Genomic DNA, 15,000 nt, shown 5'->3' with positions numbered 1-15,000 from the left:
TATTTTTTTTGCAAATCTTGAAAATTTTGTGCAAATCTTTGAATATATGTTCTTTAAAGCATTTTTTTTAAAACTCAAATCTTTGCTTCTGGGATTCTACAAATGTTTTCTAAATCCTAACAGTTGTTTTGGAAAAAAATACTTATGTTGCTATAGTATCAGTGGTTCCCAAACTTTTTCAAGTCAAGGACCACTCAAAATGATATGTATTTGTCCGGGGACCCCCCCCCCCCCATCTCAAAATATGTTGTTCCAGGGACCCCCAGAAGCAGTAAAGATTTAAGTTTTATTTATTTATTTATTTATTTAACAGGGATTTAACACTGATCAACATGTCAGTTATTCACATCCACGTAAATGAGCCAGAGTTGGCTAATTTTCAAAATATTTTGTTAAAAATGTAAGTTAAAAATGTATACTGAATATATTCAAAGATTTGCAAAAATGTTCACGATTTTTCAGAAATAGCAGATCTACAAGCTCATAGCGTGACACTCGGTGCAGTACATCTGCAATTTTTTTAATAGCCAAATAAATCTAAAATGACAGAGATGCGTTTCCGGATTGAATGGGTTAATCAATACAGCAGCTGTTTTAAATCATTCACAACCGGCTTGATTGATCCGAATGGAGTGATATATGGAAAAACCTGCTGAATGGCAGTTGTGTGCAATGTGCTACTGTACTGTACATGCATCTCTGCAGAGTCAACTATACATTCTGCCTGCACACAGCCTGCTGCCATATTTCTATGTTTATTTGATTGGGAGATATTGGATGTAGCGTGCTTGCACATACATTCACACACACATGCATTACACACATTTGCACAGACATGCATGCGCATGCATGCACACACGCACATGAACGCAGTCGCACAGAACTAATTTAATTTACTCAAGTACTGTACTCAAGTAAAATGTTTAGGTTTTAATACTTCTATACTTCTACTCCACTACAGGCAAATATATTCTTTGTTTTTACGCTATACTACAATTATTTGACAACTTTAAGTTTCTCAGATTATTAGTACAACATATACAGTACTTTATTTTATACTTCGGCTATTCAAGCTCACAACGCATCACAATTCAATAACTTGTGAGCATGTAGATTGTCTATTTTCAAAAAGGTTGAAAAATGTCAGTAGTACTGTAGATATATTTTGCTCAAGTTAGATTTTGGATGCAGGCCTCGTAACGGTGTTTTTATTGTAGTATCAATTCAATGTGCTTTACACAGAACATCAAGCAAAGGAAACACAATTATACAATGACATTAGGATGCATAAAACAAAAGTAATAATAATAGATACAAAATACAGTGCAGAAGAGAAAGAAAAAGAAAAAAGAAACGTTACTCAATCAAAGGCAATGAAGGAAAGGTCTTTAGTTGTGTTTTAAAAGAAATAAGACACACAAACAAACACACGTACACGCTCTTTTGGCTACACCAGCGGCCTCTAATTTGCCGTGCGTAAGTGACCTTCTGATGATCACAAGACCAAGCAGGACCCCACGTGGTGTCCTCCACAATGCCCGCTTTCTTCAGCAGCAGCAACCTTGTGATCTAGCTGTCTAAGGGCTCAGAGAGGCTGAGAGAGAGAACACACACACACACACACACACACACACACACACACACACACACACACACACACACACACACACACACACACACACACACACACACACACACACACACACACACACACACACCTGCTGCAGGCAGAAGAAAGGGGGATGGTGTGGTGGGGATTCACATAAGTCTCCGCATTAGTGTCACATGGCTCATCTCCTTACTGTGTCTCTATGGGCGAGGGAAGCAGGTGGCGCAGATAACTGAGCAGCCGGTGATACTATCAACCTGGTAGAGACCAGGCAGGAAGGGGACTCCTTTTCTCTGGTCCTGAGCCTGATAAACTGAAAGAAAATACACGTGCTGCAACTATCGATTATCCTCTTAGCGATTGTTCTATCGATTACGTTTCCGATTAATCGAATAATCGAGAAGTGCGTTTAGAAAGAATACGTGATAACGTTTTTCTGCCGGTGCTTAGCAATCATGAAGTATCATAATACTTGACTTTAGAAGTCATTCTAAAATGAGTTCTAATGTGTTATGATTATTGTTATAAATCATTATGAGTATTTATAAGTGCATATAACTATAATTATACAGTGTTATAAGCATAATGCTCATAATAATATATGTGTATAATGCATTATAGACATGGGATGCATGTCAGTGAACTGATGAACCCGTCTGTTTGATCTGCATTTTCCTCCCTCAATGGGTTGAGCAATTTATTCACCTGAACTTCCACACAGGCATTGACCATTTAGCAAATGCAGACAGTGAGGGAGCCCGCTTTTTCACTTCCCCCAAATCAAAGCTGTTTATTAGCGTTTTTATTTAAACGGCTGAGTTTCGGAGTCCCCGCTATACGGGCTCTGACGCTCTGTTGTCACGGTTACAGTCCCTGCAGCCTATGGGATCAGTAGACCATTGGGTGGACTTAGCTTCGGGGCTAACAGTATACAGTACACACACACACACACACAACGCCACACAGAGAACAGCAACAGCGGTACAAAGTTATAAAGGAGTTTGATTTAGTGCCTGTGTCCTCAGACATCCTTTTCTGAGCTGAGCATATCATGTCCATAGCACACGCACACACATTGACACGCTTCAACGCCGGGTCGTAAACGACAGTGTTGTTTCACACACACCACACCCACAGGATGACATGAGCAGCTTCCTCTCCAAATGTGTAACTATAAGCGCATAACCCAAAAGCCTGCATATAGTTTGGGGGGCGCACAATCCCCAGGTATGGACTAGTGATAGATTAATCTACCCCAATTTTGCCCTGTGTTTACATAACAAAACAATACATACATGTTTTACCCATGTCATTTCCCTCTATACCACAGATATCAGCCACTATAGAGTGGTGTGGTGGTGTTTATACCTGCAGAAACACGTTGCCCTCTCGCTGTATTTCGGTGTTTTGACTGTTTGTTTTGGCAGCCCCAAAAACATCCCCGTCTCCAAAAAAACAACATCAAAATACAGCGAGATGGCGGTGTGTTCCTGCAGGTAAACACCACCACGCTACTCCAGTGGCTGATGATGACTGCTGTTATGAAGGGTAATGAATGGAAAATGTACTCCTTGTTTTGTTATACTGTATTACGCCTTTATGCCCTGGAGTAACACCAGCACAGTACCGTACGGATTCTACATTCTCTGACGGTCTGCATGGAGTGTATTATCACCATTCTATTCAGCATTAGCACTGCGGTCACTGTACCGTAATACTGCTGACTGACTCGATACTGGGGTTCAAGAGGTTAAACGTCAAGCATGAAGTTATTTTCATTTTCAGTCAAGTTTTTCTTGTGACATACTGTATCTTAGGGGGAAATATTTGCATATTTACGTACCATAACATGACCAAATGTAAGGTGCTATAAAGTAACAATGTAATTCAGGGGAAAAACTTTATTTACAGGGGTGCCCTGAGCCACAAAGGTTTGAGAACCACTAATATAGGGGCTTAACAGGTTCTTTGAATGGCAGTGGTGCTACCACTTAAGAGCTCAGACAAGTTGGAGTTTCCTTATTGATATTTGAAGAAAAAATAAGATGGCTATTATTGTGCTTGGGTGTTATGTTCTGTTGTGGTCCAAATGGTAACTGTACGACAGGTCGCCATGTCATAAACATCAGCCCTTAATTGGGCCTATTTAGAGTATTAACTGTGTGTAAATTGAAGGGTTAGTGCTGTTGGAGGAACAGTGTGGTGGCGGTTGGTTCCGTCCAGTGGTGTAAAGTAACTATGTACATGTACTCAAGTACTGTACTTAAGTACAATTTTAGCTATTTTTACTTTACTGGAGTATTTCCCAATTTTCTATGCTTTTACTTCTCAGAGGCAAATATTGTACATTTTACTTCACTTCAATTTTTGGAAAACTTAAGTTACTAGTTGCGATGCAACGCATTGTGAGCTTGTAGATCTGCTATTTTCAAAAGATTTTGTATACATTTTACACATTTAAAAACTTGGGACATTCTACATAATGAATACTTTCTACTTTTAGTACTTTAAGCACATTTTGATGCCAATACCTTTGTACTTTTACTGAAGTAAATTTTGAATTCCAGACTTTTACGTGTAACAGAGAGTACTACTTGATACTTTTACTCAAGTAAAAAATGTGAGTGCTTTTTCCACCACTGAGTGTTGGTTCGGTGAACACAGGGACACTGAGCTGTCTAAATGGCAGTCCAGTGCTGCTGAAGGGCGACACAGCGAGGCAACGTGTCAGCTAGCAACCAGAGAAATAGCACAGTCATTCAGTGGGCCCTCTTGACTGCCATGTGACAGCGAATGCAACTGTAACCATGAAGAGGGCGGCGTCTTCATGAAACCCAATCAATTATGGCCACGCAGGACACGATTCTTTATCTCTATGTGTGACTGTGCATCTTACTGTCTGTTTTCTGTGATTGTGCATGAGAGAGGGAGAGAGAGAGAGAGGGAGAGAGAGAGGAAGAGAGGGAGAGAGAAAATGAGAATGGGAGAGACAGGGAGACCCCCTGGGGATGAGGTTGTTTCCCTCCAGGCCATCACAGGGGATAATGGAATCTATTTGCGCTGCACCATAATAACCTGCAGGACTACAGGTGTCAGTGTCAATGCCATTGTCAAACACAACTCACTCGATCTCTTCTGCCGCCAAATCAAAACGTGACGCAGCATGGCTTGGTATTCTCCCGCGATCATGCTAGGGTCACGTAAATATTGTATTACTTCTATTTTCAGGACTCTTGTCAGTCAATGTCTAGTCAATGTTTCTCCTTTAGTGGGTTGAACAAAATTGGTCTGAAATTCTGCATGGACATTAACCACCGGCATATGCAGGGAGAGACCATTTTCGGGGTTTCTGATCTGGTCTGAAGCGTAACTTTACGTCATCAGGCGGCCCGGTACACACCACCAGAACCTGAGCCGTGCACCTCCAAAATGATAATAATCGTACCTTAAAGTAGGAAACATGTTTGTATAGGAAAAGTTTTTTAGCTTAGTTTTAGTCTAAACAAACAAAGTGTTCTAAAGTTCTAGCGTGCACGCGCGTGCACTGTACCTTGCCGTACCTTGCGTGTGAAAAATGGAACGGCCACACGCCGTCCTACTCCGCGTGGCCCCATGACACCACTGGCTATGATAGATAGATAGATAGATAGATAGATAGATAGATAGATAGATAGATAGATAGATAGATAGATAGATAGATAGATAGATAGATAGATAGATAGATAGATAGATAGATAGATAGATAGATAGATAGATAGATAGATAGATAAAAAACAATAAGAAGCACTAGTGTCAATACAGAACAACAGTATACAACTATCCTGCACTATGCAGAAAAACAACAACACAAGGTTACAGTGTCCTCACCGTATCTCGCCCCAAAACAAATAAAGTGTCCATTACAATCAGTGCAATTCCATTATGGGATCTGTAGTCACGGTCGCGGTCGCTTTCGCGGTACCACGTTGCACGTATGCAATCTGTGAACTCCATTCTGTGATGATCAGATGGTGAACAACAAACTTCAGACTTGTGTTACCAACTGTGTTATACATATTCTTGAAATATACGTGCATGTATTCTTGAAAATTGCATTTTTAACCCATGGCAAAAATGTGTCTACCATAATTAGGAGGATTAATTGGATGATTGCTTGTCAGTGTCTTTAAAAACACCAACAGAGGTGAGACATCTCTCTCTCTCTCTCTCTCTCTCTCTCCACATTATTTCAGTGGTGCGTGCGTATTTGTGTGTGTGTGTGTGTGTGTGTGTGTGTGTGTGTGTGTGTGTGTGTGTGTGTGTGTGTGTGTGTGTGTGTGTGTGTGTGTGTGTGTGTGTGTGCGTGTGCGTGCGTGCGTGCGTGCGTGTGTGCGTGTGTGCGTGTTTGTGTAAGGGCAGTATACATCATGGCTTGTGGCATGAATCATGATGTTTCATAAGGAAGTCAGCTACTGTATATGGAGCAATAAAGGGAGATTGTGTGTGTGTGTGTGTGTGTGTGTGTGTGTGTGTGTGTGTGTGTGTGTGTGTGTGTGTGTGTTGTCTCCAGAGCCCCCCGTGGGCAGAAGCATAACCAATAATGAGCAGAGAGAGAGAGAGAAACGGGAGAAGACGTGGTGGCAGTTATGATGCAGCCCGTCTAAAAATAGCGCCCCCTCTGGCCCCATCATTCTCCTCCTCTCTTCCCCTCCATCCTGCCATCTGTCCATCTCACCATCCCTCCACCTCTCTTCTTAACGAGATGAGTCGTGGATGGATAGGTGGTGTGAGTCATCACAATCCCCCCCCATCCATCCATCCACCCATCCACCTATCCACCCATCCAGCCAGCCATCCACCCATGCATCCATCCATCCATCCAGCCATCCATCCATGAATGCCACTTAAGGAGGAGGGAGACAACACACAGAGCAGAGAGAGAGAGAGAGAGAGAGAGAGAGAGGGGGGAGGGAGGATGACGGAGAGAGGGGGATAGAGAGAGCATGGGGAGAGAGGGAGAGAGAGATATTGGGAAGATGAAGTGAGAAGAAAGGTTGTCATTGGTTGCAGCAGACCCTTTCATTTTGCCATTATATGACAAGAACCACAATGTCAGCTGCTGTTGTCATGTACATTCTGTAGGATATTACTGGGCTGCCTTTCATTCCGTATCATAATTGGCCACCTTAAAGTCGTAACTTTGCAACGCTGGTTGCTTGTTTCTCTCACAGAACCTGGCGTCTGTGAGAGAAACAAGCAACCAGCGTCATGTCGTTCTGCATTAGCGGTAGCTCATGAGGGACATTCAGCGCATGTTTGAGTATCATGAGACTCCACGATGAGTACTAGGAGAAAAAAAACAGACTTTGCATTTGTTAAAATAGGCGATTTTCACTCTTACACACTCTCCCATTATGCCGCTGCAAGGGGTCTGCAGAATGGACAACAGGGGCAGATCTGGAAATATTCAATGTTCCTTTGTATGTTGGTGAGTGATTAGCGACACATCAAACATACAACCTAAAATGACCGGAACTCTCCTTTAAGTTACGAAAAAACACAAAAGTTAGAATATAGAGATTTCTGCCCGACAGCAACAATATCAACAAAATGGAGCTACAAGCGGTAACTGGTAACGCCAATACAGACTGCTAAAATGAATCATAAACATTATGACTTTTAAAATAATTATAGTAATAATTATAAGTTATAAGTTCAGTTGTCATGTTCAGATGTACAGTGGGACAGTTCTACAGGAACCAAAACTATTCCTTTCATTGAATCTTCCGTTATTAATTGGTATGTGGCTGTCAGGGGCCGAGTTGGTCGGAAGGAGAGACACATGGAAACTTTGTTGTTTTTAAAATATTTATTTATTTTTATTTTTTTCTTTGTTGCAAATAAATGATTTAACAGATAACAAAAATAAATGTGCTCAAAATAAATGAAATCAAACTATAACTAAACAAAAACCGGACTAACCAACATAACGGAACGGAAAACTGAACTAACTAGAGCAGCGCTACTCAACCCGCGGCCCACATTTTTTCTTTTTGACCATGAGGGGGCCGCCAAGACGCTGCGATCGGGCCGCATGCGGCCCGATCGCAGCGTCTTGGCGGCCCCCTCATGGTCAAAAAATAATAATATATATATATATATTTTTTTTATTTTTTTTTTTAAGCACAGGATAAAAATATACATTTCCGTTCAAATATATGGGTTGCTAAAACATTTTTCAAAAACAAACAGACAGACATACATACAGGTGCGTCAATTGTTACAGGTATAATGCATAGTTTTCTATGCATTTCGGGTTTTTGGGGGGGTTTGACCCCCAAATTTTTCCGGCCGCGCGGCTTTGCCGCGCGCCCAGGATAGGTGTCTGCCACTGGACATACACACAACACAAAATAAACTGGTACAGTGAAAAGAATATGATGTCAAAATGTACATTTTCTTGTGCGTTACAAAATCGAAAAATCCAAAATAGGACCGTCATTTTTATGGCGGCCCCTTGGACTTTTGGTATTTTTGCTGAGTGGCCCCTGAGCCATCTTAAGTTGAGTAGCCCTGAACTAGAGTGACACATGAGGTGGACATATATAGGGACGGGTCAGACCACTGTTAACACAAAAGGGGGAAAAGACAAAGACTACCATTAAAACACACTCTCATAACCCCTGCCCCACCCGATGGTGCAGAGGGACTGTGGTGCAGTCCAATTGTCCATATTAGCTGCAGATCTGGAGCAGCTGATCCCCATTCCTTTAACCAGCCCATCATGTTCATTTATGTCAGCAGCCTCCCACAGAACTGGTAACTCAAAGAAAACTCAGTCAACTCAAATGCAAATAAACTCATAGAAAAACAACTAAACAATAAATTATGTTGTTATTTCAATTGGTTAATAATGTACAACTGAAAATAAACACACTAAATATATAAACCAAAAGGAAAGGCGGTTACACACCGGCGAATATGCGAATATACGCAAAATTCGGACTCGTTCCGAATAATTAAAAGACGCTTTTTTCGCTCCACGAAACTGGTGTGGAAGCTTGCATTGACTTTATAAAGTTTTTAAAAAAAACGTATTATTCGCATGAAAAAAAACGCCCCGGTGTGTAAGGACCTGAAGAGTTACCATACATTATAGTCTCAATGTGTGGCTGCTGAGTCAGCCATCACAGTGGCATTGTGAAAAGGGGCCCCGCCATGACAGCAATGTGGACTACTAGTGAAAAATACTAATCTGTGAGAATAGTAACAGCAGCAGTTAGTTTGCTGGAAATTTACCAACAACACCTGCGGTTATATGGGTGTGTACACAGCAATGTGTAGGTTTTGTGACATTAATACCTAGATTTAGGGGAATGGAGCTGGTAGCTCTGAGTTCAGTGGAGGTTGACAGGATGTGGTTAACCACACAGCTGGAGGTAATATCCAGTGGTAATATATCCATTCATAACTCTGAGAGTGTACAAATGTAACCAAATAGACCTGTATGGGTCCATTTGGTTACATGTGTTGTTCTTAAATTAACATCAGTGAGATAGAAGGAACAGCAGCACTAGTTCAACACATATCTAGACAAACAATGTTCGTACGAACAGATGGTCCAATGATTGGGACATGGCTGACGCCAGACTGAAAGGCACAGATATAAGACCTACTTGGCCGTCCCTACTGGAAGGGACGGAAGTGTCACCTTGCTGATGGTGTCCTTGTGGCAGATGTCACCTGCTACAACTACAACTCTTACAAGAGCGAGGGAACTGCTATTCTTCCACCCTTGCACACAAATGCTCTCGCAAGCGTATCCTCACTGTCCCTCATGGCCTCGGGGCAACTGTTTACAGTTACACAACCCCATCTAGATATTAATATTATGCCGCATGGGCATCATTTTACAAAGTGAATAGCTGGACAGGAGAAGAGCTGATGCGTCTTTTGTGTCCTCTCCGGAAAACAAAACAACAACGTCAAACTCAAAATACAGCTTGCTGCTTGGAAGTGACAGATAACAGTAGGTAATGTAGGTCAACAACACATCTGCTTTTACCACTTTCAGCCCTGGCGTCCCTATTTTGGGCTTGTCATTATAGGAAGAAAAATGTTTTAAAATGTTCATAAACCTGTCTCAAAATAGAGAAAAATAGCTGTTCTGCAAGCTTTGCAGAATTGTTCTACTCATTTTATGATGAAGTAAGGCCCTCCTGTGCCCTCTGTCCACCTATTGAATAAAGAACGTATTAACGGAGAAGATGAATCGGAAACAAGCGCAGCTTTATCTCAACAGCTGTCCCATCTCATCTGACCAATGCTTAACCCGGACACCACTTGCTACAATTAGTTATTAGTTATCACACACAATACTTAGAAATAGATAATTGTTTTGTTGTTCAAGCAGTGATAAAAGATAGGTATTAAGTGCATCCCTTGAAGGGAGACATATAGATGACGTTCTGACTGAGTCCTTCAGACATTCTATACACACTTAGTTCCTCTCTTGTTCTTGTTAGTTTGAGTCGTGAGTCATTGTTTAAAAGACTCCTGTCTGCACTGTTTGCATCCGTCAGTTGTCACACATGCACACGCGTACGTGCATGCGAGCAGCACATGCACGCACTCACGCACGCAACTATACAGCTGGGCAAACCAAACCATCCGCCCCAGGCTTATTATTGTATTTACCTGCTCACACACACACACACACACACACACACACACACACACACACACACACACACACACACACACACACACACACACACACACACACACACACACACACACACACACACACACACACACACACACACACATTTGCACAGATATTTGGAAACAATCACTCAACAATATCACTATTGACGAGAGTACATTTTACAGTAGGTGCATTGTTTACACACACATTTTCACACAGACGCACGCATGCTGCACACACACACACACACACACACACACACACACACACACACACACACACACACACACACACACACACACACACACACACACACACACACACAGCCTCGTTCTAATCCAATGCTGCCGGCAGAACAAGGCCCCTGGAGGTTTTTACACTTTTTGTCAGTGGGCGTGTGTTGCCTGATCCTCTCCATTATCAACGGATGTACAAAACAGAGAGCTGGGCAAGAATACTAATACTCTCTTTGTGCGTGCGTGCGTGCGTGCGTGCGTGCGTGCGTGCGTGCGTGCGTGCGTGCGTGCGTGGTATCGCATATTAAAAATCTAAATTTGTCCCACTGAGAGGAGAGGAGAGGAGAGGAGAGGAGAGGAGAGGAGAGGATCCACTGGTTGCATAGTAACTGCTCCATCGATTGACTCCATTTTGTTGACTTCTTCTTTAATGAATATCCATGGAAAGAAAAACATACATATTTATTACATACTGTAATAATATGTAGTTGTATTTAACATGGCAATTAAGACTATTGATTAAGTGTTCATTTATTTGATTAAGGGTCCAGTTACATTTGTACACTCTCAGAGTTGAATAACACTGATGATTTTAGTGTGTACAGCTGTGATTTAAGATGTTGAGTAACGTTGCCCGCTGTTTATCATGGGGAGTGTGTCTATGTTCCCTCAGCCCTATGTTAACCTTAACCCCAACCCTTACATATAGGACCCTGGGAACATAGGATCTTGACAACATATTGTAGGACCAGGGCACATAGGACCCTGTGAACATAAGATGCTGGGAATCTAGGACATTAGAAACATAGGACCTTGAGAACATAGGAACCTGAGAACATAGGCCCTTGGTGACCGAGCCTTTTCAGTAGTAGCCCCCAAATTATGGAATGAGCTCCCCTCCCATATCAAACTGGCCCCCACCATCGAGACTTGTAAATCTCGGTGGAGGGAGGCACGGTGGCGCAGTCGGTAGCGCTGTCGCCTCACAGCTAGAAGGTCCGCCGGGGACGCTGTGGGCGCTGGGGGCGTGTTCTCTCCTCCACGTCATCAGCGCCCATACCCTAGGTGGGGTTGGCGAAAGGGCCTACTCTGTGTGGAATTTGCATGTTCTCCCCGTGTCTCCTAGGGTAGTTAATACCCTCACAAAAACATGTAGTAATCCTGGTCACTATACCGCCTCCCCCATGACAGCCGGGGCGCCTGATGGAGGGGAAGGGAACTGGTTGGAATAACGTGTTCCTTCCACGCGCTACGTCCAACCAGGGAAACTCCCCCCTGTCAGGTGACAAGAAGGTCAGTAGGCTCTCATGCCTGAAGGAAGCATGAGCTCGGCCCTGGCCTCCCTACTGTGGGGTGACTGGTGTAATACTGGTGTTGGGCTGGTGTAGCGCCCAGGATCACTTAGGAAATTGGCACCGGGTGAAAAAAATGGGTTACAAAAATCGCGGGATAAAAATTTGAGAAAAAAAAAATCTCGTGGAGTAAAGGTGTGTTTCTCCGCCTCCTGAACATCTGTTGCCATTATTTTACTGTGTGTTTTTGCTGTTGTCTTTCTGTGTTTTAGCTTAGTGTATTTAACTTTTTTAGATTTTCTCGGCAGCACTTTGGTAACCTTGCGTTGTAAAATGTGCTATGTAAATGAAGTGGATTGGATAGGTTTGGAAACAAAGGCCTTGAGGACATAGGGACCTGGGGACATAGGATTTTGGAAACATAGGAGGACCGTGAGTGAGAACATAGGACCCTGTGAACATAAGACCCCGTAAACATGAACATATATAGGACCCTGGGAACATAGTGATGACCCCCTTATCGTGTGGTGCTTCCTTCCTCTCTCTCCAGCTCTTCTCCATTGTAATCTTCGGCTGCATCGCCAACGAGGGCTACACCAACCGTCCCGATGAGGTGGAGGAGTTCTGCATCTTCAACCGCAACCAGAATGCCTGTAACTATGGCGTCTTCATGGGCTCCATGGCCTTCCTGTGCTGTGTGGCCTTCCTGGCCCTGGACGTCTACTTCCCCCAGATCAGCAGCGTCAAGGACCGCAAGAAAGCCGTGCTGGCCGATGTCGGTGTATCAGGTAAATAACTACTTTCCATCCTCCTTTATTATTTGAATCCTGGTTTTATGGCACTGCTCCTCAGAGTCAAGCCGTCTACAAGAGAGTCTGTGTGTTTGAGGAAAAAAAAATCATGGTCCTTTTATTAAATATGTTCAAATTATACTAATTAAACAAGAGAGAGAGCATCAATCCCAAACACACCCACCCCTCAGACCTGTACCAAGAAAATACCATACTTAGCAATATTTAAAGAATAGAAAATTATGGAAAGACGATAACATTGATAGGGGGGGGGAAACACATACCGTACATACACATGCACCCATACACATCTATCTATCTTACATTATCTTCTACATGCAGATATTTCATGACCTCTTAGATCCTTTGAAAACAAATAGTGGTGGTAAAGGGGTCTGTCCATTTGAAAAGAATCAGTCGCCTGGCTACTAGAGTGCAAAAGGCCAGTGTGTTGGATGTTAAAACATGTGCCTCCTGCACGCTCTAGCGAGGTGCCATCCCTCGCCTAAATAAAACAGTATTTCCAGAATGTAAAAAACACGTCTGCCATGGACAATCTTCTGTTGTAATCCATTAGCCCAAGTAAGACAAGGAGACCTTGATGTCTGAAATACACTCCTCTACATGATATAAATGCTGTAATGCATTGGAGAATGAAGAGATATTGGCCTGACATGAAAGAATGATCAGTAAATTAGTGATGGGTGGCTGAACAGAACAGAAACAACATGTCCATTTAGTACCGGATTCAATGCAACTGATCCTGATGAGCTGCACTGTATATCCTATCAATTGTGCGTGATAATTTCCTACAATTTGTCTCCATTTGGAGATTATATTACTTCAGCAGTCACACTGAACCCATTGCCAAAACAATCAGGGCCTCCTTGGTGGGAGGCTGAAACATGATGACCTAGCCTGAGATAGACAGACAGAGAGAGAGAGAGAGTCTTATATTTGAAGAGTCTTCAATAAAGGGGCATAAAATATAGTCAAACTCTTTTCTTTGTCAAACTGTGATCATTAACACAGTCATTCATGTGCTGTGTGAGTTTGTAACATCCCTGAATCCTTAACAAGCTCTGAGACATGGTGCTTCATCGTGCCGTCACAATACTTCACTGTGTTGTAGTGACCTCACTGAGACAATGACAAGATAGCATTCATACACCGATGGCGGAGGAAACCATGCAAGGCACCAACCTGCTCATCGGGAGCAATTAGGGGTTCAGCGTCTTGCGGTTTCCAGTTTCACTCTACCCTGAGCCACTGCCGCCCTTCACAAAGCTCACAAATCACAATGCATCTTAAACTTATAAAGCTTATATAAATTGGGCTTTACTTTTCTCTCTCTCTCTCTCTCTCTCTCTCTCTCTCTCTCTTTCTCTCTCTCTCTCTCTCTCTCTCTCTCTCTTTCTCTCTCTCTCTCTCTCTCTCTCTCTCTCTCTCTCTCTCTCTCTCTCTCTCTCTCTCTCTCTCTCTCTCTCTCTCTCTCTCTCTCTCTCTCTCTCTCACTACAGTATGTAACATGAGGTGATCTGTGCTGTGGTGAATCAAAGGAACAGTTAGTATCAGTTTCAGATGAATGTTGAATACAGTGCCTAACCTTATCAACAAGATGCTTTAGAAATTTCACCCATTACATTTTCTAAACCTCTGACAGTATGCAATTTAATAAATGTGTTACTTTTTACTTCAGGAGAATGTCAGTACAAATGATGATACAGTGTAGTCTCATGCAAGATTATCGGAGATCTCTGCCTACAATGTGTCTGCTGACATCTAAATTCATTAGAGGGGTTAAAACTGGGTTAAAACATAGAGTTAAAAGAATTGAATTTAAAGAGACTAGGATTTACATTCAATTTAGATGTCACCAGACCGATCGTCTAGCTATGCAAGATTATGTATGACTGTTTAATTGATGTTTTTAATGACAAAATTGTATATACATGGACATATACTGTATATGTGCATATCTGTTAAAAGGATCAAACTCAGAAAGCTTGAGAATGTATTTCCATTGTGGCCTTGAGTTTTTGGGTTGTTGTTGTTTGGGAGGGGGGGGGGGCAGAGACATAAAGAAAACATTTAATCAATAATGAATACACTCATGAAATGTCAACGTACCAACTAGACAACTAAAATAGTGAAAAACAACATGGTTACTGTGTTAAATATGGTGTTAAACAACCATCAGATGACTGCTATGCACATGTTAATAACTGTAACTGTTAGACCTCAACCCTGTGGTATCTACTATCTACTTCCTTTCTTGTACTCTTGTACACTCTGTTGTGGAGCAGACGTGAAATGATGAGGAAATGTAGCCTTTTTTAAATGCTGTGCTCTCCACCTTTCTTTCCCTCCCACTCCCTCTCTCTGT

General features: G+C 42.3%; 1 protein-coding gene across 2 annotated transcripts in view; it reads left to right on the top strand.

Moving 5' to 3' along the window:
• LOC308099776 (synaptogyrin-1-like) overlaps nt 1-15,000 on the top strand; it is a gene marked incomplete at its 3' end in the record, with an annotated part of 32,949 nt that overhangs the window by 11,870 nt on the left and 6,079 nt on the right. For both annotated transcript variants that reach the window (XM_080448564.1, XM_080448565.1), the window contains exon 2: nt 12,374-12,611. In XM_080448564.1, the coding sequence (XP_080304690.1) occupies nt 12,374-12,611 (238 nt within the window). The remainder of the gene's footprint in view (nt 1-12,373; nt 12,612-15,000) is intronic.

The sequence above is a fragment of the Gymnoscopelus braueri genome, assembly GCF_963280865.1.
Source record: "Gymnoscopelus braueri genome assembly, chromosome: 2".
NCBI classification, from domain to species: domain Eukaryota; kingdom Metazoa; phylum Chordata; class Actinopteri; order Myctophiformes; family Myctophidae; genus Gymnoscopelus; species Gymnoscopelus braueri.
This window is presented reverse-complemented; position numbering and strand designations above follow the sequence as displayed.